The sequence below is a fragment of the Lissotriton helveticus genome, chromosome 6, assembly GCF_964261635.1.
Source record: "Lissotriton helveticus chromosome 6, aLisHel1.1, whole genome shotgun sequence".
Lineage (NCBI taxonomy): Eukaryota > Metazoa > Chordata > Amphibia > Caudata > Salamandridae > Lissotriton > Lissotriton helveticus.
The window spans coordinates 1397519778-1397545529 of record NC_136067.1 but is presented as its reverse complement, the minus strand read 5'-3'; the positions used below and the strand labels follow the sequence as shown (position 1 = coordinate 1397545529).

The 25752-nt window shown below is 47.0% G+C and overlaps 1 protein-coding gene across 3 annotated transcripts in view; it reads right to left on the bottom strand.

Moving 5' to 3' along the window:
* Nucleotides 1–25752, bottom strand: part of SCAF8 (SR-related CTD associated factor 8) — a 1826711-nt gene that overhangs the window by 1006266 nt on the left and 794693 nt on the right. For all 3 annotated transcript variants that reach the window (XR_013596231.1, XR_013596230.1, XM_078649179.1), the window contains exon 17: nucleotides 21237–21718. Coding sequence is in view for 1 of the 3 variants with exons in the window: in XM_078649179.1 (XP_078505305.1) it covers nucleotides 21237–21718 (482 nt within the window). In the remaining 2 variants the exon portion in view is untranslated. The remainder of the gene's footprint in view (nucleotides 1–21236; nucleotides 21719–25752) is intronic.

Here is a 25752-nt window from a genome sequence, read left to right as displayed (position 1 = left end):
ATCGAAACATTTGTGACATCGCACATCGAGCAGCAAGAAGCTCGAGAGACCTCTCCCTCAAGGGCTTTGGGTGCATAGCGTGAGAATCGATGCAGGTCTTTGTGTCATAGTCACTCTCGAGGAACCAAAGGCAGATGAAGTGTGGATCCATCATCAACGTTTGCCGGTGACAGGTGCCACAGGACGCGGCATCCCTGCCACACCAGGAGACCAAGTTTCAAAAACCTTCGACAAAAGGGTTGAAAAAAAGTCAGTCAAAAGTGACTAGGGGTAGCTCTTCTGTGGATCTACACTGACTGATGCGGAAAGAGGAGAACCAACAACGTGCTGGGGTAGCACTTATATAGGCCCCGTGCATGTCACTACCAGCGACGATGATGCCATGCGCAGCTTAAAGCAGCGACCTACTTACTGGCATGCAGGGGTACTGCTCACAAAAATAACCGAATCTAGTCTGACGCCTGAAGATAATTCTATGGTAAGGAACCTGCGATTTGAAGTCTATATCAGATAGGCAAATTTCTACTTCCACCATAGAAGTTCCTTTCTGGGCTACAGAGACAAAACAACATTTCCAACAACTTAGCCAGTAATAGCTAAATGTTACAGGAGGAACAGCAGACCACAAATTTCTCCCAGCGTCCTTCATATACCAATTTGGTGGAGGGACGCCTGGCTGCCAGGATGAAACCACTTCCGAAGGAAGATCAAAAGCCATCAATTGTTGCCGCTCATTCTCCATACATTGAGGTGTAGGTTCTTAAGGCTTGAGTGCAGGACCCAGCCCTTCAGCTGAAACAGGAGGCCCTCCGGAAGGGGCAACCAAACCAGAGGGCACGTGCTCATTAACAGAGGTTCTGGGTTTCACGCTCTCCTCGATCAGTCTGGAGCTACTAATATGACTTAGGGCCTGTCCTTTCTGATCATTGTCAATAATCTGGGTAGGAAAGGTAGGGACGGAAAGATGCACAGGAGGCCCAAGCCCCAATCCAGACGAAAGGCGTGACCAAGGGTGAACCACATTATGAACTCCACGGCACAAAAGCTTGGACACTGCACGTTCTCTGCATTGGTGAATAGATCGAGCCGGGGTTCTCCACATTGTTGGAAGATGCCCTGTGCCACCTCAGAGTGTAACTGCCACTCAAGATCCGCAGAGCAACATCAACTGAGAACATCCACCCTGGAGTTTAAAAATCCTGCCAGGTGGCGGGTGATCAAGGAAACGCCCTGAGCGTTCAGTCATTTCCCAAGACTTAAAACCTCCTGACACAGGACCTGCGATCCCACACCAGCCTGTTTGTTGCAGTACCAAATGGCAGTCATGATATCTGTGAGAACCTGCACCCGTTGAACCTTGAAGGATAGAGTGCAGTGCAAAGCGAATCATAGCACTTCCAACAAGTTGATGTGAAGATCAGAGTCCTCTTATCTCCACCTTTTCCAGGTGACCTCTCCAACCCAGCAACAATGGAGCGGTTTCTACTGTTAGTTCTAGGTGGAGTAGGGAGATGGGTCTGCCACTGGTCCAATTGAGTGGCACAGCCACACCCACAGCTCTTTTGCAGTCTCTTCCGGCACATGGATGGAATCCAAAAAGTTCTCTAGGTACTGAGCCCACTAAGACCTCAGATCCCATTGCAGCGCCTGCACGGGCAACTTAGCGTGGTCTATTAGCAGGATTCGGAAGGCCAAGAAACCTCAGATTCGCTCCCACTGAGAACCAGGTCAAAAGCGCAAACATCAGGATCATATCCCAAATGTCCTGGACTCGTTGAGGTGAATGGGGCGCTCGAAGAGCACTGCAGCTAGGATGCCTCAGATGAAGGGGAGCTGTTATGAAAGAGTCAGGTGTGACTTTGGCCCGTTGATGGAGAAGCCCAACGATGTCAACAGACCTGTTGTCTAGGACTGTTTGAGGAAAGCTGGCCTCCAGGAACCTGTTGAGATATGGAATGACTGGTATTTCCAACCTTCGCAGAAAGGCTGCAACTACCACCATCACCTTCACACCCAAGGTGCACTGGTTAGGCCAAAGGGAAGCCCTGCGAACTGAAAGTGCTCTTAGAATATCTGTTGGATTGCAGGACAGTGATGTTAAAATAGGCGTCCTGCAAATCCAGCCCCACCAATCAGTCTCCCGGATTCAGGGCAGACATAACATGGGCCACGAGGAGCACTAAACTTGACCTCCAGGAGAAAAAAGTTTAGGGGACGAAAATCTAGGACAGGATGAAGAACATCTTCCTTTTTGGCACCAAGGAATAATGGGAATAATAGACAGGCCCAATTTCGGATACCAGCACCCTCTCTATAGCTCCCTTGGTTAAGATAGCTTGAACTTCTCCCCAAAGCAGACTCTTCAGTGGCCACATTAGAAAGAGGCCACTTTCAGGAGACGTATCCAATCCAGCACCCAGTACATTCAAAAACGTTTTTTTTTGTTGCTGTATATGTGGCTAGAAACATCAATATCTTCTCCAAATGCATGGCGTTGTTTGAAATAGGGGTAAATTTGCGGTATAAGTGACATCGATAGGAGTCCATCCGGCTTTGCTTCAGAGTTCAAAAAGACTATTGGCGGCATCTGTGCAGAAGTCGATGCTCAGGGATGCCCTAGAAAGATTGCCACCCTAGAAGCAATCAGCATCAAGCCTGAAGCCAGATTAGGCTTCAAACAGGATTGAGTGGCACAGTTGTGTCGAGGGTGTAGTTACCAGCACACCAGAGGGATTCAATGGGTACTGAAAATGCAGTCCAATGCTTTTCTGAATTCTTGTATCTGTTTAGGCGTGGCACTGGCCCAGGATTCAGGCCGAATATTGAGGAGGTATGGAGCCGGTTCAGGGGTCACAGAAAGTTTGCAGTTTTGAGGTATCCAGGAAATCATATGACCAAGTAGTAGGAGCGACGTGACAAAGGAGATCTTGTTTGGACATCTTCTGTTTTTTACTTTTCTTTGACTTATATGATGATTTGGACTTGGATCATGATTGGTCGTGAGATCTGCCCGGGAAATTCACCTGCTTCCACGACTTCAACCACAAGGGTTCAACCAGAAGCTGTTTAGAGACAGTCTTTGGCTGGTTCAGAGGGCATGGATTAAAATGCAACTCCGACAAGTCGGAGCTGCTTTTTTTTGGCTGTACTACTGAACCAAACTGGAAAAGTTGGTGGCCGCAAGACCTGTTCCCACCTGCAAATGCGAGTACCAAAGCTAAAAACTTAGGAATCATCGTCGATAATGACTTAGCTTTCGGACCCCAAATATCTTGCCTTTCCGGGAAATGCTTCGGCATCCTTCGGATGCTCAGAAAATTTCTCCCACTGATCTCAATCAAGCATAGAAGGGTCATTGTTCAATCACTTATTGGGTCCAGATTAGACTACGCAAATGCCCTTTACCTAGGACTCCCTAAATACCTTGTGAGACGACTTCAAGTAGTCCAAAATTCAGCTGCCCGTGCCATTTATGGGCTCCCCAGACGTGCTGGTGCCTCTGATTTGTTAAAAGAACTGCATTGGCTTCCTATAGCCAAGAGAGTCCTTTTTAAAAGTTTGACGTTGACCTTCAAAGCCCTTCATAACATTGGCCCTAGCTACATTAGAAAACGCCTTGTTTTTTATAAACCTAACAGAGCTTTACGGTCTGCCTCCTTGTCTAAAATGATGGCTCCGACCATCAAACGCGCTAGACTGGGCGGCCGCTCCTTTCACTATCTGGCTCCTCGTGCCTGGAACGAGCTTCCCCTCTCTCTGAGACAGATCCCTAGCCTTATGTCTTTTAGAAAGGCTTTGAAGACTTGGCTTTTCACTCGATAGGGCCTTCGCCTTTCCTTATTTCTGTTATGTAGTTGCCCCTGGAGGAACTCTTCGCCAAAGCACCGGGACACTCCGTTCGGAGTAGCTGTTGCGCTATAGAAGAATGTGTTAACATAACATGTGTTAACAAGGGGGCCCTTCTTATGTTTCCATCAATGCTTGGTGACATCAAGTTTAGCTTCACCATCACTGATGGCCTTCAAGGTCATCTTGGCGCACTTATCGTACAATGCTGAGTCATGTCTGGTGCCCGGACACCAGAGATAGACCTTGTCTAGCGATAGACCGCTACTGACATCTTTTTGAGGTAGTCCTTACACGGCTTGAATCCGGTGGGTTAAGAAGGGATTATGTCACTTGCACACTGGATAGTTCGAACCAAAAAATTCTGTCAAGTGTGACTCGAGGAAGTGAGCTTTGGATCTGTGTGGGAAGCCATAGAAAGAAAGTAACGAATAGTTTCTTACCTGTCGGTTTAGTTTTGCAGCTTGAAGATCTTTCTGGATTCACTATGCTGTGCATATTCCGCAATCTGGTGGTTGGGTCTGGAATCGTAGTCTTTTTTTCTCTCTCTCTTTTTTTTCTTCGTCGTAGCCCAGGTGGGCGTCGACGTCCCACCATTTGCTGTCCCTTCGGTGACGTTGGCGTGCTTCCGGCGGAAGCTACCGCCCTTGGGCGCCATCTTCGGATTCTTTTTTCTGTCTTTTTTCTTTTCTGTGTTTGTAGTGAATCCATGGCTATGTTTGTTAATCTTTTTTCAACGTAATTCTTTTCACGTATCTTTTAAGCTTGAACTTGCTTTCTTTTTTAAGTGTTTCCACCTTCTTCTCCAGCCTCATCTTTCTGGCGGAGGCGGGTGGGTTCGCTAGTGAATCCAGAAAGATCTTCAAGCTGCAAAACTACACCGACAGGTAAGAAACTATTCGTTTTGCAGCGTGAATCTTTCTGGATTCACTATGCTGTGCATAGATTTTGTAGCGGTTTTCGTTACTTTTGTGGCGGTTGGGTGGAAGATGAGCGTTGGTTGTTGAATATATGTTGAAGCACCTTTTGTCCTACTTGTGATTCTTTGTTCATTTGTACATCCACGCAATAGTGCTTAGTGAAAGTGTGCACTGAAGCCCATGTTGCCGCCAGGCATATGTCCTCAATTGGTGTGTTGGCCAGAAAGGCAATTGTTGCTCCTTTCTTCCTGGTGGAGTGGGCCTGTGCCCCTCCTGTTAGCTCCTGGCCAGCTTGTTTGTGGCAGAATTGTATTGTCTGTGCGATCCATCGAGCTATGGTGTTCTTAGTTACTGGTTTGCCCATGTAACTGTTTGCGAAGGATACAAAGAACTGTTTTGTTTTCCTGTGTTCCTTCGTCCTTTCAATGTAGTGCATAACAGCCCTTCTTGCGTCCAGGGTGTGAAGCGACCTATCGGCGCTTGTAGTGGGGTTTTGGAAGAAGCTAGGAATCTGAATACTCTGATTCATGTGGAACCTTGACACCACCTTTGGCATGAAGTGTGGGTCTGTTCTCATCACGACCCTGTCACTGTGTATCTGGGTGTAGGGTTCCTGCAGTGTGAGTGCCTGCAGTTCGCTCACCCTTCGTAGCGAGGTGATTGCTACCAGAAAGGCCGTCTTCATCGTTAGCATTTGCAGTGATGCTTTGTGGATGGGTTCGAAAGGTGCTTTCATGAGCTCCGTCAGTACCACATTTAGGTTCCATGCCGGCGGCGGCATTCTCTTTGGTGGCGCTATTCTTTTAGCCCCTTCTAGGAATCTTTTTACGACTTGGGATGTAAAAAAAGCTTCTCCCTGTTTCTCCTCTTGTGTATGTCACAATCGCTGCCAGGTGCACCCTCAGCGAGGATGAGCTTAGCTTAGCCTTAATTAGGTGCGTGAGGTATCTTAGCACTGTGGATTCCCTGGTCAGTTTCCTATGGAGTTTTTTCTTGCAACACCATTGAGTGAATCTTTTCCATTTCTCCCCATAGCACTTGCGTGTGCTGGGCCTTCTTGCCTCTCGCAGCACCCTCAGGGTGCTCTCTGGTAATTTTAGATGTGCGAACTCTAAGTCCTCAGGAGCCAGGCTGAGAGGTTGAGGCTCTCCGGATCTGGGTGTAGAACTTCTCCGCTTTCCATGGAGAGTAGATCTCTTCTTTTTGAGAACTTGTGGGGTGGCCCCTGCGCCATCTCAATTATCTGAGAATACCAGGTCTGTCTGGCCCATTGTGGTGCCACCAGGATGAGCGTCATGTTGCTCTTCATGCATTTGTTGAGAACCCTGGGGATCAGTGGTATCGGGGGGAAAGCGTAGGCAAATGTTTTTGACCAGCTTATCCATAGGGCATTCCCCTGTGACAGTGCCTCTTGTTGCCTGGATGCAAAGTATTGGCATTTTGCATTCCGGCGTGTTGCAAACAGGTCTATTGTGCCCCATTTCCTGAATAGTCTCTGTTTCCTGAATGTTGAGTTCCCACTCGTGGGAGGCTGAAGTCTGCCTGCTGAGCCAATCCGCTTCTACATTGTCCTTCCCTGGCAGGTGTATGGCTAGCAGGTCTATTTTTAGTGGTATAGCCCATTTCCAGATTTCCTGTGCCAAGCTCGACAGAGGGAACGATTGAGTTCCCCCCGTTTGTTTATGTAAAACATCGTTGTGGTGTTGTCTGTTTGTATTAGCACCTTCTGGTTGTACAGGTGTTTCTGAAAAGCCTAGAGGGCTAGCAAAACCGTTTTCAGTTCCAGGTAATTGATGTGTCTGACTGCATCTGTAGGGCTCCACGGACCCCTCACTCTGAGCCTGTTCATGTGTGCGCCCCACCCCTTCTGGGATGCGTCTGTGGTGACTGTTGGGTCCGGTGGTGTTCGAGGTTTCCCTTCTGTTATTCTCTCCTTTGTCCACCACCTTATTTCTTCCTGCACCCTGTGCGTTACAACCACTAGATCCTCCCAACTTCCTGTAGCTTGTGACCATTGCTGTTGCAGCCACTCTTGGAGTGGTCTCATTTGTAGGCGTACATTGGGGACCAGGTGTATGCATGACGCCATCATCCCCAAGATCTTGCTCACAGTCCTCACTGTCAGAGCTCGCCCCTTCTGGTAGTGACGTTTCTCCCTCAGTAGGCTGAGGGTTCTCTTTTCGCTGGGTAACACCCTGCATTGGACGGTGTTGATCTGAGCTCCCAGGAAGATCTTCACTTGCTCTGGTTCCATCGAGCATTTTCCCCAGTGTATGGAGAAACCCAGGCTTGCCAGCGTTCTGGTCACCTGTTCTGCATGATCTTTGCATGTCCTGTAAGAGCTTGCCTTTAATAGCCAGTCGTCGAGGTAGGGGTACACGTGTATCCCCTTTCTTCTTAGATGTGCGGCCACTGCCGCGAGGCATTTGGTGAACACCCTTGGTGCGGACTTTAGGCCGAATGCCAGGGTCGTGAATTGGTAGTGATCCTTGTTCACTGTGAATCTTAGCATGTGCTTGTGCTGCCTGTTCATGGGGATGTGCAGGTACGCATTTTTGAGGTCTATGGTGGACAAGAAGTCCCCGGCCTTTATCTGTGGAATGACCTCTTGTAGGGATGTCATCTTGAATTTTTGAGTTTTGACGTATTTGTTTAGGAACCGTAGGTCCAGGATGGGTCTTAGACTTTCGTCCACTTTTGGCACCAGGAAGTAGTTTGAGTACACTCCCTTGTTCCGTTCTTTGAAAGGAACCCTTTCGATGGCCGCTTTGAGGAGGAGTTCTTGAGCTTCCTCTTGCAGTAATTGCAGCTCTCTTCCCGAGTGCTGTCTTTTCTTTGGTTTTCTGTTTGGTGGTCTCTTTTCCAACTCTATGCAGTATCCGAACTGCATAATGTTGAGTATCCACTTGTCTGTTATTTTTCGCCACTCCTGGAGAAAAAAATCTCAATCTTCCTCCTACCGGCGTCACATGTTCCTTTGTGTCTTGTCCGTGTAGCCCTCTCCTCTTTGTTTTCCCGTGCTCCTCCCCCGGAGGGTTTGAGTGGGAGAGCACCTTCTTCCGTGTGAAGTCACTTAGAGGGGGGTTGTTCACCGCCTCTCCTTCTCTGGCCCCGTCCATTTCCTCTTGACCGAAAGGACTGGCCCCTGCTCTGGTAGTTCCAGCTTTGCCTCTGCTGGCCCTGGTGGCCTTGGTTGTCACTCTGTTGCCCCTGGTGGAAACTCTGGTGAGAATCTCCTCGCTGACTTCCACCTCTGCCGTTCGGCCTCCGTGTAGGAGTCCCCCTTCTCATCCCTCTGAATTGCAGGGCCCCCATGGACCTTGCCGTCTCGTTGTCCTTCTTCAGTTGGGTGAGCTTATCATCAACTGGGGCTCCGAACAGTGTTTCACCGTTGAAGGGTGTGTTCAGGATGTTGTTCTGAACCTCAGCCTTGAAGCCTGAGATCCTGAGCCAGGCTTGCCTTCTCTCTGTGACGCCTATAGCCATCAGTCTGCTGGATGTTTCTGCCCCATCCAAGGCTGTCTTCAGGCACGAGTTGGCGATGTTTTTCCCCTCTTCCACAAGGTGTGATGCCCTCTCACGGTATTGTTCCGCTGTGGAAAAGTAAATTTTGCCATGTTCTGTGTCCCTACGCGTCCTCCATCATATGTTATATGTGCATGATTAATATGCATATGTTATTCCCCATGTTTGATTAAAGACGCAATTACAGTTGTGTCCACCTCTAGTATGGCAGTTTCCAGTTCTCGTGAATACTACGAATATCAGGCCTATGTAAAGCTACGTTGCCACGTTTCTCAGTGTGCACGTTATTCCATTGTAAAGTTCCCGTTTCTAGGCCTCAAAAGGGCCCGGACACCAGATTCAGCTCCTGTCTCCTGTCTCCTGAAGCCTCGCGGAGGAGTGATACAGCCCCCACCTGTATCCTCGACCCTTCACTTACTTCCTGCCTCGCAGTGCCCGGTTCAGCTTGGCCCTGCCTCTGAGTCTGCCAAGAGTATGTTATGATTCCAGATTATCAGTTCAGTCCTCTTCCTCTGCATTCCTAAAGCTACTGAACTGCATCAATAGTTTCCGTCATTGTCTAGCCTTTACGGCCCCATGTTAGAGAAATACTGTATTAATGGTCATTTAATATTCTTCATCACGCACTACATGTAGAATAATGCATGGTCCAGTCTTAGTGTCTGTTAGCCTTTCCCCTCCTGACTTCTAGTTTATATCAACATGTTCTCTAAACATCAGATACTAGATACTGTTTAGGTACATGTCGCCCTGACTCTCCAGACTTCAGTCTCTGCTCCTAGCACAGAGTTCGAAGCCCCCAGCTTCTCCTAGTGATACGTCATTGCCAGTTTGCGCGCACCATCAGGTTAGAGGTCCCGGCTCCTTAGGTAGCCCCCTCCATGGTTTCCGCCCCATTCATGACATATTCTGTTACGTTTGCATCACATGTCTATGTATACGCCCTGTTACACCTCTTTTCACCCTTATCTTTCGCGACTGCTACGCGTCACGCCTATTGCTCCACCCACTGCTACGCCTATTGCAATGTAATGCTATGTGTTTGCGTTATGTATATATGCTCATGTACTGTTATTAAAAGTTAGCCGTCATTCCCGATCCTGTCCCCGGCAGCTGCCATCCTATTCCCGTGCAGGTCGTCCTGTTCCTGTCCTTATGCTGTATTAAACCTGCAAAACTCCTACTACCTCGAATCTTGACTCTTATTTATTGAGCTATCTGTTATTCATTTATGCATTCAAAAATAGGGTATTATTTATTTATTTACCACATAATGGCGCCCGAATAGGGACTTGCCCTTTCCCCACGCGTCGGTGAAGCCACGCCGACCCCCTGACCCTCTGCAGTCGTGACGGAACTCTTCTGCGCACCGGCAGATATTTCTGCTTCAAGTATCCCTCAGGCCCACGGAGGAGACGGAGGAGGCGGTCCAGCATCCAGACGAGACGGTGGAGGAACGCGGCGAGTCCCGACCAGAGCCCAAGCCGAGAGTCCAAGGTCCGAGGTATCCGGAGGTCCACCCGTAACTGAAGTCCGAAGTTCGTCGTCCGTCGTCGTAGCAGTCCAGTCCGATCCGAGGCCTTCCGTTCTTGCTGCCCGGTGAGTACCGTCGCTGGGATAGTATCTAGACAGGGTCAATCTAAATTGACTCTGGTCCGTGGGTTGGTGGTACACAGACCCACAAACGAAGTGTTCACCTAGGTGGATACGGGTCTTGATGCGTCCCTTTATGGGACCGGTATGTTCCGTACTGTTTCAGCAGTGCATCCAGTAACTCTAGTCTGTTCCGTTCGAGAAATTCTTGTGTTTCTGTTCTCAGTATTCCAGGTAATATTCTGTCCGAACTGTTATGTTATGATGTTGTTCAATGTATTTCCAATGTCGTGGTATGCCTGAATTGTTCTCCCAATTGTTATTGTTCCTCGTCTATTGTATTGTGTTCCGATTCAAGTTTACAATGTCTCTCTTTTCGAGATTACGTCAGTTAAAAACTAGAAAGGGTTTGTTAGAAGAAGCAGTTCCAGTTCCGCCTAGGGACAGTCCAGGTCATTTTATGTATCAGAAGCATGGCATAAGCGCCATATTGTATCTAGATTTATGGGTCGAGTATACCAAACAGTTAGAGGAAAAGTATAGATGGCCTGTGTCAGGCACATGGGATGCCGAGTGCATCATGAGAGTAGAAGAAGCATTATGGAAAAAGAAAGCCAGACAGTCACAGAAAGATGCCATCGAGTTATGGCGCAAAGAAGCTCATAAAAGAACCGAAAAAGAAATCAGAAAGTCAGAATTAAGTAGAGAATCCTTGGAACGAGCCCAAGAAAGGGAATTAATCGAGATTGGTGAACGAGTCAAAACCGAACAGTCAGACAGACAGAGGCATGCTCTTATTAAGGGTATGTATCCTCTTCTTGCCGAGGGCCTGCCAAAAGCGACCCCGGAGGCATCCAGTAACTTTCCGCCACCATTAGTTCCGACCAAGCTACGTCACAAACAGACCGCAGCTGATATTTTCATTTCGTCCTATTTGGACGACACAGTCCCAGAATATGCAAATCCTGTTCGCGCTCCGCCAGTCCCTGTAAATCAGGCACTTCCCGTTCCTCCAGACACCGGGGTACCCCTTGCAGTACCTGCTACGGCCCCCCCGGTCCAGCCCGCCATACCAGTTCAGCCCGCATTTCAATTTCCTGCCACACTAGTACGAAGAGGATCAGTAGACGACTCTAGTTTAGGGGCCGCAGGAGGAGGTCCTCCTCAGACCCCGCCGCCACATAAGCGTTTAACAACAGCCGAATTACATATGCAAGCGTCACAGCGTACGCCCAGACATCAGTCTGTAGCAGAAATAAGAAAATCCCTTAATGAATGCGGCTATGATCCAGTCCCAGGCGAGGATAATATGGTTTTATATTCATTACGTGTAAGAAGGGTGGCCGAGTATCTAGTCACCCTACCGAATATGAAAGAAGACCTAGACAGAATATATCGTTTCATCCGTACAGGGGATGATCCAGAAAGCATTGGCGAAGCCATGTCTCAAAGGAAAGCTGAGACCCAGCTCATGATATTAAAGTTTCTGATCAATTGTCTAATAAGAGAACAAGATTACCCGTCCAAATCAAGCCAGTCATCCTGCAGCTCCCGTTAAAGGGAACTGCAATTATTGTAAACAGCCAGGTCATTTTATAAATGAGTGTGCAGTTCTGAAACATAACATAGCTACTGGTAAGACTAAAGAAAGACCACGTCCGCCTAGACAAGAACAGGTTTTACAGATTCCTCAGCCACCGAATGCACCACAGACAGTTACAGCACCGCAGCCCATCGCTGCAACACAGCATGTTACACAGCAAATGTATCAGTATGCACAGTCTGAGTATCCAGAGTACCAGCAGTATTCATGAAACAGCCTAGAGAGGGAGGTAGGCTTGCCTCTCATCGAGATACCTGTAGATCAAGAAGGTCCCTATGTTCACAGTCAAGTACTAGGGAAAGATAGAAAGTTTTTGATTGATACAGGGGCAAGTAGGACCACAATTAGCCATGCCGAAGTTCCAGGGGCTCCGCTCTCAGGCTCAAGAAATGTTTCCCTTGGATTTTCAGGAAAACCTATCGTAAATGAAATATCAAAGCCAGTTACTCTAGAAGTAGGTCCATTGTCCCGTACTACTGACCTGTTACTTACTAAGTCATGTCCAGAAAACCTATTAGGCATTAAAACACTGAAAGAGTTAGGTGCAGTTATATGCTGTTCCCCAGAGGGAATACGTCTGTTCCTACGTGACTTCAAGGGTCACTATGTATTACGAGATTTTGATCCCAGATTGTCTAATGTTCCGCAGCATTTATGGGCGCAAGGTCCAACTGATGTAGGTTACATGCAAATCACACCCCATCGTGTGACTCTCAAGCCAGGTGTAGTATTACCACGAATCAGACAGTACAGATTGCCACCTGAGGCTGTAGCAGCCTTATCCAAAATTATTGACGAGCTCATCGCTCAAGGAGTAGTTGTAGAAACTGACTCCAATGTATGCAATTCTCCGATCATTCCAGTCATGAAACGTACTGATCCAAATGCACCCCCAGTATATCGATTAGTGATTGACCTACGAGAACTTAATAAATGTATTATTCCCCAGTATCCAGTTGTCCCAGATATCTCTTCCCTATTGACAGCCATTGATTCCGAAGCCACATTTTTCACTGTCATAGACCTCAAGAACGCGTTTTTCAGTGTTCCCATTCATCCAGACAGCCAGTTTCTTTTCGGATTCTGTTTAAATGGAAGAAGCTATATGTTCACACGAGCTCCTCAAGGTTTCACAGAAAGTCCTAGTATTTACAGTCAAGCACTCAAGAGACAGCTTGACAACATTCACATGCCAACTGACACTGCCCTGCTCCAGTATGTCGATGATCTACTGATCACAGCCCGTTCTGAACGTGATTGCGAGCGAGCATCCCTTACAGTCTTGTATTTCCTAGCCGAGATGGGGCACAAGGTGTCCCCTTCGAAGCTTCAATTCTGTGTCCAGCAAGTGGTATACTTAGGACACTTACTGTCCAAGAGGGGTAGGCAGTTGACACCAGACCGTATCCAGTTAATAGCGAGTCTTCCTCAGCCCAAGACCCAGAAGGAGGTACGTGCTTTTATCGGCCTCACTTCTTATTGCCGACAATGGATTCCTCAGTATGCATTCCTAGCCAAGCCACTGATACAGTTAACGACACAGGAGGCAGCCGTATCGACTGTCCTCCCTTGGACATCTGAACATACACTCAGTTTCAATGAGTTAAAGAAAGCCCTATGTCAAGCTCCAGTTCTAGCTACACCAAACTACAGTAAGCCTTTTACACTTTTCGTCACAGAACGCGAAGGTACAGCATTATCTGTTCTCACACAAGATCAAGCAGGACAATACAAGCCTTGTGCTTATTTTTCGAGCACATTAGATCCTGTAGCCCAGGCTCTGCCTGCGTGCCTCAAGTCAGTTGCAGCCACAGCACTAGCTATCAGACAAAGTGATTCCATAGTCTTAGGACACTCCCTGACAGTACAAGTTCCACACTCCGTGGAAGTTCTTTTAAACCGAACACAGACTCAGCACTTGACAATTGCACGTTTAACAGGTTATGAATTGACACTGTTCCAGCCACACATAGAAATCAGACGCTGCAACGTTTTAAATCCTGCTACATTGTTACCATCAGTTACTTCGAATTCTGCCACACATGACTGTGTGGAAGTAGTTAACATTACGACAAAGCCAAGACAAGATCTGACAGATATTCCGTTACCAGATCCCGACCTGACACTTTATGTGGATGGTTCATGTATGAGAACAAGTACAGGAGAACTAGTCGCCGCGTATGCAGTGACTACCGACACCGAAGTTATTGAAACACACCGTATTGACACCCTGTCCGCTCAAGCAGCAGAGCTAGTTGCTCTGACACAAGCCTGTATACACGCTAAGAACCGGAAAGTTAATGTTTACACAGATTCACGCTACGCATTCGGAGTTGTACACGACTTTGGAGTGCTCTGGCAGGAGAGAGGTTTCATGACTTCTCATGGAACCAAGATTCAGCATGGTCTCCTTATTCAAGCTCTGTTAGATGCCATACATTTACCGACATCCATTGCTATCATGAAATGCAAAGCACATACGAAAGTTACTGACATTATTTCCCAGGGTAACGATCTAGCAGATCGCACAGCCAAGCTTACAGCACAGACTCCAGACATTCCAGTTAACATGACACACACTCCAGATCCGACTCCATGTATGACAGTTAAGGACCCTACTCAAGATGTCATAGATATCCAGTTACATGCTACTCCTGAAGAAATCAAGAAATGGTCCGAACAAGGAGGGGTCCAGACAGATCAAGGATGGGTGACGAAGGGTAGAGCCACATGGTTTCTCCCCGACTCTATGGTTCAAGTCATTATCAATACCGCACATAGTCCAGCACATTTAGGAGAAAAAGCTATGTTAGACAGTATCCAGAACATTTGGTTCAACAAGCATTTACGAGCTGCAGCCAAGCAGAAAGTCCGTACCTGTATGATATGTTGTCAGTTTAATCCAGGTAAAAGTGTCCCGGTGGAACAAGGGGGATTCCAGCCTCCTGACCACCCTTTTGAAGTCCTCCAGATGGATTATATTCAGATGGAGCGATGTCGAGGTTTCAAGTATGTCCTTGTAGTTGTATGCGCTTTGTCCAGGTGGACAGAGGCATATCCAGTCCCAGATTACACAGCCGCGACCACTGCCAAGCAGTTGGTTCGTGAGTTCTTCCCCCGTTATGGACTCCCTAGGGTCGTATATTCTGATAACGGCCAGCCGTTCTCATCAGAGTTAATGAAGCACGTTTCCCTTTTGTTAGGGTACCAGTGGAAGTTCCATTGTGTACGCCATCCTGAAGCAGCAGGTCTCGTAGAGAGACATAACCAGACCCTGAAAATTCGCATCGCAAAAATTTGTAAAGAGAAAGGTGTGGACTGGCTAGTAGCTCTGCCAGTTGCCCTGTTTTATATGCGCATGGTCGCACATTCCAGATCAGGTCTGTCCCCGTATGAGGTCGTTTTCGGCCGCCCCCCTAACATGTGGGGTACACCCAGACCCCGAAGTATTACCGATGTTTCAAGTAATATGCTGACAGATTACCTAGCTTCCTTGATGTCTGCCCTCAACTCTTGTCGTTCACAGGTTGCCGCCGCATTTCCAGACAATACCGAGGTGGCACCGCATGAAATCGTTCCAGGATCCATGGTCTTAATTCGCAATTTTGATCGCTCAAGTCCGCTGGAGCCACGCTGGAAGGAGCCCCGACAGGTCCTCCTCGCCACCCGTACAGCCGTGAAGTTGGAGGGTCGCAAAGGCTGGGTGCACCTTTCACATATAAAGAAGTTTTATGGACTGAAACCCGTCTCAAAGAACATTTCCCAGGATTTGAAGGATTGCCAAAATATTGTTCTCAAGGACTGTCCCGCAAAAGACATTGCTACAAACCCTCCCCTGTAAGAGAAAACTCCGCAGCAGGAGTATAAGTTGAAACTCCGGTCTAGTAAAATAAGTCAGCCAGTTTGATTGTCTAAGTCCTCCCCTAGGTGAAACGGTTAGACTGTTTCTGACATGTATAAAATAGACCCCTATAGTGAGAGAGTTAGTCAAAACTCAATCCGATGTATCATTTTTCTATGTTTCATATTATTTCTCAGCATTATGATTTCCTGCACCAGTTATGCCTTTTACCTGTATTTTCCAGTTTCTCATGTAAATACGTCTTCTAATGCTACAGTAGAGCACACGTTTAGTGATCTACCTCCTCATGAACTCTCTTACCGCCTCGCTATGCGAAATAATTCTTTTATCCGCATGCTACATTATTCACACCAAACCAGCAATGCCACTAATTGTTGGGTGTGTGGTCGACTCCCCCCTTTCCAGACACCGAAGGGAGTTCTGCCACTCTTTCCTTATCCTTTTTCGCATAATGGTTCGTGTGGAGCATGGTCCACGTTAACGTTATCCTCAACAGATATGTCTTTTCTTAACAGTACATGTTTTCCAGACAAGCAAGGTCTTCCCCACAGAATCGGGTTAGATCTAGAAAATGAAGTTTACAATTTAGGTAATTATTCTTCGAATTTCATGGTCCTGAATGTTCAGTCTGATTCCACTCCAGACTTACCTGCAATTTCAGTACTACCAGTCAAGGGCGAATTATGTGTCCGAAATAATGGTTCTACACACATAGGACATAGTGATTGTACTACTATTGTCAAGTATAGTGACAGTAGGAAATCTATTTTCAAAGCTTCACGTCATTCTTATTTTATTTGTGGTCAGACCGCATATGTTCGTCTGCCCCTCGATTGGGAGGGAACCTGTTACATTGCCTTCCTACTGCCACCTGGTTTTTCTAGCCCCACCCGACTACCATAGGAATTCCCACCTAGTACATACTAGACACAAGAGAAACCTCCCGATTGTCGATTATACTGAAACTGCTCTAGAACAATATATAGATATCAATAAGGGTGTCTTCCCTTATTTAGGTACAGTCGTGAATAGTAAACTGATACGTAGATTAACCAGAACACTCGAAGCCGTAGTAATTGAGACTACTTCTGCTCTAAGTAATTTAACCGAAGAACAATCCTTTATGAGAATTGTCGTGCTCCAAAATCGTCTCATCCTTGACGTCATATTGGCCGATAGGGGCGGGGCCTGTAGAGTCATCGGATCTAGTTGCTGCATTTTCATTCCAAATAACGCGCCGTCTGTTTATTCAGCTATAACCAGACTTCATAAAATTGCTCATCTGTTACACCAAGATCCAGGCACCTGGACATGGTCCGGTTGGTTCTGGAATATAATTTCCGCCTGGGGATGGAAAGTCTTGTCCTTTCTAGGTATTGCAGTAGCGATCATATTCAGCTGCTGCCTCTGTATACAATGTGGCCCTGCGATTTGCGGCATTTGTGCTACCTATTGTATCCCTAGTCCCAAGTCCCGTTCTAAATCCCGTTCCAAGACAATTCGAGACGAGCAAATGATACTGTATGAAATGATAGATGGTATCATGAATATTGATGTTTCCTGATGAAACGTAGTGACAAGGAGGGAATGTGGAAAAGTAAATTTTGCCATGTTCTGTGTCCCTACGCGTCCTCCATCATATGTTATATGTGCATGATTAATATGCATATGTTATTCCCCATGTTTGATTAAAGACGCAATTACAGTTGTGTCCACCTCTAGTATGGCAGTTTCCAGTTCTCGTGAATACTACGAATATCAGGCCTATGTAAAGCTACGTTGCCACGTTTCTCAGTGTGCACGTTATTCCATTGTAAAGTTCCCGTTTCTAGGCCTCAAAAGGGCCCGGACACCAGATTCAGCTCCTGTCTCCTGTCTCCTGAAGCCTCGCGGAGGAGTGATACAGCCCCCACCTGTATCCTCGACCCTTCACTTACTTCCTGCCTCGCAGTGCCCGGTTCAGCTTGGCCCTGCCTCTGAGTCTGCCAAGAGTATGTTATGATTCCAGATTATCAGTTCAGTCCTCTTCCTCTGCATTCCTAAAGCTACTGAACTGCATCAATAGTTTCCGTCATTGTCTAGCCTTTACGGCCCCATGTTAGAGAAATACTGTATTAATGGTCATTTAATATTCTTCATCACGCACTACATGTAGAATAATGCATGGTCCAGTCTTAGTGTCTGTTAGCCTTTCCCCTCCTGACTTCTAGTTTATATCAACATGTTCTCTAAACATCAGATACTAGATACTGTTTAGGTACATGTCGCCCTGACTCTCCAGACTTCAGTCTCTGCTCCTAGCACAGAGTTCGAAGCCCCCAGCTTCTCCTAGTGATACGTCATTGCCAGTTTGCGCGCACCATCAGGTTAGAGGTCCCGGCTCCTTAGGTAGCCCCCTCCATGGTTTCCGCCCCATTCATGACATATTCTGTTACGTTTGCATCACATGTCTATGTATACGCCCTGTTACACCTCTTTTCACCCTTATCTTTCGCGACTGCTACGCGTCACGCCTATTGCTCCACCCACTGCTACGCCTATTGCAATGTAATGCTATGTGTTTGCGTTATGTATATATGCTCATGTACTGTTATTAAAAGTTAGCCGTCATTCCCGATCCTGTCCCCGGCAGCTGCCATCCTATTCCCGTGCAGGTCGTCCTGTTCCTGTCCTTATGCTGTATTAAACCTGCAAAACTCCTACTACCTCGAATCTTGACTCTTATTTATTGAGCTATCTGTTATTCATTTATGCATTCAAAAATAGGGTATTATTTATTTATTTACCACATAGCGAGGTGCTTGAGCAATTGGCCCATCTCATCCCAGTGCTGGTATTGATGTCTATTCAGGAGGGCGTTGGAGTTCGCCATCCGCCAGTGCGTTTGCGGCGTTCCTCTCAATTTTCCTGCCCGTTAGATCCATCCTCCTGCTTTCCTTGTCAGGTGGAGGTCCAGATGTTGTTGGGACGTTTGCCCTTTTCCTGGCCGTTGCAGCGATTATTGAATCTGCTGTGACGGATCCCTTGATGTGAGTTGGGTCTTGGGAGGAGAATTTGTACTTCTTCTCTGTCCTCGGCGTTACTGATCTGCATGTAGCCGGGTCCTTGAAGGCTTCCTTCCCCTGGTCTGTGATACTCTTGAGCATGGGCAAGAACTGGCTTCTTGTCTGTATGGGGAGCAATGTCTCGAGCAGGTAGTCTGCTTTTGGCTTCTCCTCTTCCAGCTTAACTCCATAAGCTGCTGCCGCCTTCCTGACCACCTCATTGTATGCCCCAATGTCATCCGGTGGCGAAGGCCTAGAGGGGTATGTTTCCACAGCCTCCTCCGGGTTTTCGGCCTCGATGTCCTGCCATTCCTGGTCTTGGGCCGTCGAGGAACCTGAGCCGTAGCTAGACTGCTGCTCCCCGTAATCCCCTTCTGTGTAGTAGAGGTCTTCCTCCTCTTCTTGCTCCGAGGGTTCCGGAGTTTTCGGCGTCTCTTCGACGTCAAACTCCCGAGCTCCTGTACCTCAGCGACGGTCGGTGCCGGCTTCGAGGGGATCTTGTAACTTCTCATTTTTTCATCGAAGTCTTTCTTTCTCTGAAGGATGTTCTCCATTTCGGCCTCGAGCCTTCTTCTATTTCTCTGCATCTCTGCAGCCTGCTCGTCGTCGAGCGTTTCCGCCGCTCTTTTCGGCGGCGTCGTCGACGTCGAAACTTTCTTCGGCTCCTTTTCTTTCGAAGTCGGAGTCGAAGGCCCTTTTTCAGGGGCTTGCTTCGATGACCTTTGCTTTTCGCTGGTCTTCGGCCTCCGGGAGTCCTTCTCGGAGGATCCGCTGGGCTCTTTTTCGGAGGATGCAGCTTCGGTCGTCGATTTTTTCCGGCGCCGGTGCTCCTTTCGAGGCTCTGGGCTCAGACTTTCGGGAGTCTGCCTTTGGCTTTCGAGACCCTGTGGGTGTTTTCGGGGTCGTAGACTCTCCTACCTTGTCAGGCAATTTCTTATCGGTCTCTGCGACCGTGAAGTCATCTGGGCCTTCAGCGATGTTGTCCTCGTCGTCGGTGGAGAGGCCCAGTTCATAAAGCGTCGGGGCTTGGCCCTTGCCCTGCATCGTGTGGTGAGCTGTCCTCTGTCTCTCTCAAACTCGGAGTGTCTTCGGCTTAAAGACGGAGCAGGCGTTGCAGTCTCTGCTCTCGTGGTCGATTGGCAGGCAGAGGTTGCAGACCGGGTGCTCGTCCTTCTGTGCGAACTTGTGGTGGCAGTTCTTGCAGAATTTAAAGGGTGTCTTGTACATCCCTGCACTCAGGGGGCCCCCTGTGTGCGCATTCCTCCAAGGACGTCGAAGATTTCGAAGTTCTATCCTTTCTTCGTCGTCTCTTCTCTAATGGTCCTCTTCTCCCGATCTTCTCAGGTCTTCACCGTTGAAGAGTTGCTGCATTTCCTCCTTTTCTCCTCCAAAACTTCTGGAGCTTCACGCGACGATCCAGACCCAACGGCGGAAAAAAGAATCTGAAGATGGCGCCCAAGGGTGGTAGCTTCCGCCGGAAGCACGCCGACGTCACCGAAGGGACACCAAATGGTGGGACGTCGACGCCCACCTGGGCTACGACAAAAAAAAAAAAAAAAAAAAAAGACTACGATTCCGGACCCAACCACCAGATTGCGGAATATGCACAGCATAGTGAATCCAGAAAGATTCACGCTGCAAAACAGACGTTAGCGCACGGACATGGTGGCCCGACCTAACATCAGAGGTGAGACAGAACAGACGCCGAGCTGCATGATACCACCTACAGGCACGTGAGGGAGTTGCTTGAAATCTTCTGGATCCAGTCTGCCACCTGGGGAAAATTTGCACAGGAAGGAATCTGCAGTAAGAGGTTTGTCAGAAGTATTTTCTAAGCAGCCTAGAACTTTGTGGTAACACATAAAAGACAACAACGGATTAAGGGGCCACCCCAGTGGTAAACATGCTGAACATAAACCAATACCAGAATATAATACAGCATAATTACCCAAAAGAAAAATATGGAACGCCTCTTTCAGGAAAGAAACAAGAATTGGTGAAGCTAATAGGTTTGGGTGCATTGTGTTAATGTTTGCAGGATTAGTATTTGACTAGCATGAGGCACTTTAAGGACAGCCAATAGGAGCTGGCAGAGGGGGCTTGATCAGTTAAGTAGTCATATGCAGTTCAATGCAAGGACTGGGGTGGAGGTGGACAGATAACCGAAACAGTCAATAGGATTAGGAGGAGGTATGAATAAATCACTGGGGTGACCTAAAATGTTACTGACAAAATCTATAGCCAATTGTTGAAAAAGGTAGGTCAAAGTAAGCCCAAAGGGGCAGACCCAAAGACCACTCTATGTACATTATTGCCAACAGGTTGATTTTACAACTATGTTGTCAAAACCCAGAGCGATAAATAAAAAATAAACAATCACCACGATGCAAAGACCCAACAATGTAGATGAACAAAATAACTTTAAAAAAGATTCACCCTCAACATTGGGGAGAGGAGTTGGCCTAATGGCTATGGTCATCTACCTCTAATCTGGGGAACTGGGTTCGAGTCTGGGCAATGACGCTAAACATCCTGTGATTCTGGGCAAATCTCTTAATCTCCACGTGCCTAACAAAAATGAATGTGTTCTCATGTAATGCAACTGGCACTATGTAAAGCGCTCCGATACCCAAATCGGGTCAAGTTCGTGCTATATTAAATTCTGTAAAAAAATAAAATAAAGATCACATTTAATATTGTTGCCCCTTTCGTTCATTAACCACCCCCCCCCCCCCCTTCAGACAGTGCAATAGAGCATTCTTTGAGGTTTTCTTGAAGGATCTTGTGACAGTTAATACGCAACATAGCATTTAAGCATATTAAAATTAATTTACTGAACTAACCTGCAGTAAGGTTACTGGCTGACTATAAGCAGGTGTCGGTTGGGTGTACACAGCCGTTGGTTGAGTGTACACAGCCGTTGGTTGGGTGTACACAGCCGTTGGTTGGGTGTACACAGCCGTTGGTTGGGTGTACACAGCCGTTGGTTGGGTGTACACAGCCGTTGGTTGGGTGTACACAGCAGCAGGTTGGGTGTAGGCTGATACTGGCTGACTGTAGGATGACACAGGTTGGGTGTAGGCAGCCACTGGCTGAGTGAAGGCTGATGTCGGTTGAGAATAGGTAGCATCTGGTTGTGTGCACGCTTCCACTCCTTGAGTACAGACAACTGTTGCTTCAGTGAAAGAAGGCACTGCTTCAGATGTGGTTGAATTCTTAAGATCAGAGGCACTCTGAGCAGTGGTAGTGGTGATGGTAACTGTTGTGGTGGCAGGTGGAGGAGTAGACACTTTCACAGGTTCTGGATTCTTCACTGTTTCCCATTCTAGATGAAAAAAAATAATGGGTCATTAACGAAACAACTTCAGCTTTGACAGGCTATGTCTTCAAAAGATTTGTTTTTAAATTAAAACTCAACTTTGTTTTTAGTGGCTGCCTCTAATATCTGAAGCAGATGCTTTTCCCGGTGTCTGATTCAGAATTCAAAAAAATCAATCTTCAGAAGGCAGGTCATTTAGTAGACACGTCATTTAATAGTAGCATGCCATTTAATAGTAGCATGCCATTTAATAGTAGCATGTCATTTAATAGTAGCATGTCATTTAATAGTAGCATGTCATTTAATAGAGGAATATCATTTAATAGTAGCATGTCATTTAATAGTAGCATGTCATTTAATAATAGCATGTCATTTAATAGAGGAATGCCATTTAGCAGAGGAATGTCTTTTAGCAGAGGAATGTCTTTTAGCAGAGGAATGTCTTTTAGCAGAGGAATGTCTTTTAGCAGAGGAATGTCTTTTAGCAGAGGAATGTCTTTTAGCAGGGGAATGTCTTTTAGCAGGGGAATGTCTTTTAGCAGGGGAATGTCCCTTAGCAGACCTATGTCCCTTAGCAGACCTATGTCCCTTAGCAGACCTATGTCCCTTAGCAGACCTATGTCCCTTAGCAGACCTATGTCCCTTAGCAGACCTATGTCCCTTAGCAGACCTATGTCCCTTAGCAGACCTATGTCCCTTAGCAGACCTATGTCCTTTAGCAGACCTATGTCCTTTAGCAGACCTATGTCCTTTAGCAGACCTATGTCCTTTAGAAGACCCATGTCCTTTAGCGGACGCCTTGACGCCCATTGGGCTAAGTTGCGCATGTATAAATTCCACTTCATTCATTCATTCATTCATTCATGTATGTCATTTAGCGGATGTATGTCCTGGGCATGCTACAAGTAAGACAAGTATTGGGAAAAGTCAACAGGTCAAGCCTTCGAGATCTACTGGCTCTGTCAACTTCTTTTCTTCATGCTTTACAGCATCAAAGCAGATGCTGTACAAGGAGGAGATACAAAAGGGGGGGTGATGGACGGAGCATCTGAACCAATCAAACACTCACACCCAGTCAAAAGATCTGGGTTTAATCCATCACCGTTCTTTAGCCCACTCTGCCACCCCAGTTCAGACATGGCCATATGCAAATCAGTCTGACCCTGTGCCTCATGGGAACAGCCCAGCACGAACTGCCAAGCCATGCCTTCCCTGGACTGGAAACAAGCTTCCTAGGACCGGTTTCTGGCATTTCAGCCGTCTTCAGCCAGGCTTGCTTGAATCCAGTGGCAAAGTGAGCAAGGGACTCACGTCTGAGCATACCCTGCCTCACTTATGGCGGCCAAAGCGGTACAAAAGGGGGTGGTGATGGACTGGATTCAAGCAAGCCTGGCTGAAGACGGCTGAAATGCCAGAAACCGGTCATAGGAAGCTTGTTTCCGGTCCAGGGAAGGCATGGCTTGGCAGTTCGGGCTGGACTGTTCCCATGAGGCACAGGGTCAGACTGATTTGCATATGGCCATGTCTGAACTGGGGTGGCAGAGTGGCCTAAAGAACGGTGATGGATTAAACCTAGATCTGTTGACTGGGTGTGAGTGTTTGATTGGTCCAGATGCTCCGTCCATCACCACGCCCTTCTGTACCGCTTTGTTCGCCATAAGTTGACAGGGTATGCTCAGACGTGAGTCCCTTGCTCACTTTGCCACTGGATTCAAGCAAGCCTGGCTGAAGACGGCTGAAATGCCAGAAACCGGTCATAGGAAGCTTGTTTCCGGTCCAGGGAAGGCATGGCTTGGCAGTTCGGGCTAGACTGTTCCCATGAGGCACAGGGTCAGACTGATTTGCATATGGCCATGTCTGAACTGGAGTGGCAGAGTGGGCTAAAGAACGGTGATGGATTAAACCCAGATCCGTTGACTGGGTGTGAGTGTTTGATTGGTTCCGATGCTCGGTCCATCACCACCCCCTTTTGTACTACATGGAGGAGAAGCACACAGGATAGAGAGGGCAACAGTGGTGAGTGTGGAGGGGGCACAGAAGCACACTGGCAAGAGGGAGCAACATAAGAGCAGGTGGGGGACTACAAGCACACAAAGGACAGATTGACACAGGGAGGCATGGAAGGTCACAGGTGCGAGTTTGTGTGGGTGATAGAACACAGGTAAGGGCTGCATGGGAGGAGAGAAGCACATGAGGGAGACAGCTTGCTAACACATGAAATCTCTTGGTAGTTTCAACAAAAAGAAAAAGGTAGCTCCAAAAAAGCAAGCAGTGGAAGGCAATAGGTACTTTGCCCATGCTCCAGGACAGGGCCAAACACAAGAGGAGGAGGTTAAAGAGACAAACTGACAAACAAGAATTAACAAAATGAGAGGGACGATGAAGTCAACCAATGGTAAGCAATGGGTAGTTTCTAAGCCCACTGTAAGCTACAAAATATCTCCGCAAGCGACAGTGTGTTGTCTGAGGCGAGACCTAAAAAACAGGTGCAGTTCTCGTTTGGAAATGGCAGCAGAATGTTGCACCTAAATCTGATCTTTGTTATTAAAGGACAAACATAGGTAAATTCCTTCACTACACAACTGGGAAACTGGAGGGGGAGAATTCCCTGTTAACCAATAAAACTAGTACACTAATTAGGTTTCTGAAATACTGCAGATCACATACCCATTAAAAAACAAACTGTCTCAAACATCACACACGCAACTAAAACATGTTTAAAAACAAAAAATCATCACCAATTGTTTCAGTGATAACTGCTTTTATTAGGACTAGGTTTCTTGACATTAAAAAGTAAATGCTGTGCATTATTCTTCTATCTATTGGTTGGGTCCATAAAGTCAGTTTTTTTTTTTTTTTAGTTCTAGCCAGATGAAAAGTACATATTGTTAGCTTATCCAAAACTTTGTGGTCTTAAAGCCTGCCTACTGCATACTTCTAAATTGGCTTTTCGGTCATTCACTTACCTGCTTCTGGTTCAATAGCTTGCTTTGTTCCTCCTCTGTTTCACCCTCGCCTGAGCATAGCTTCTTTACTCGAGTCCTTTCTCTGCTTGGTTTCAGGGATTTGTTTATTTTTGGCTTAAGCACTCCATGGGAGCATTTGTTTTTTTAGTTATCTCCCCAATGTGCTTCTTTCCAATACTGCACTCCATGTTGCTCTCTCACGCCTATATTCTTATCGCCCTCACCCTGAATTTTCTGTATCTCATTTGTGCACTTCTCCCGGTCCTCCATGTTGCTTTTCTCCATTCCAACCCGCTATCCGTTGCTTCCCGCCCTCGCATTACTCTCCACCCAGCAGTTCTATTTTTTTTTATTTCAACTTCTTATTTTAACTTGCTTTGTGGGCAGGCCAGGCACAAACCCCATGTTGGCATCCTGCTTTCTAAATAAAAGCACTATAAATATGTATTTACTTATCCGTGTTGCATCTAGAAATGAGAGAAAAAAGGTTCATATCTCATATGCATGAGGTCATGGACGCATTTAGGTGTGCCTACAAAATGATGCTGAGTAGCGTGATTGTGTTTTTTTCCCATTTGCTAATACAGTAGAGCATGAACAAAGAACAATGCCAGAGTCAATAGATCTTAAAAGCTAGAACTATTAGCTTGTCCAATGTTTGCTTCTCTTGGGCGTTGCAGTTAACCAGTAGTGGGCAAATGTAGCTGCCATGCAAATGCAGTTTATGGAAGCATTGCCTATGAATGCCAAGATGGCTCTTTCTTCCCAGTGAAGTGTGCCTTCGGTTTTTGTGCCAAAGATACTCCTGCTAGATTATAGCAGGTTTTGCATGGCCTCTACTATCCACTTTGTGATGGGTCCCTTCGTGTTGGCATTTTTATGCTTGCATGTGCGAATGAGGCAAAGAATTGAGTTCCCTTTCTATCGTTACCAGCTGCCTCATCACCGTCCTCAATATCAGAGACTGTTGTTCTGTTAGAAGTGAGCTTGTTCAGTCAATACTAAGAAAAACTTCTGTACACAGAAAGCCCTCAACTTGTTTTGAGTTCAGGGAACTCTCCAGGAAGACCTTAT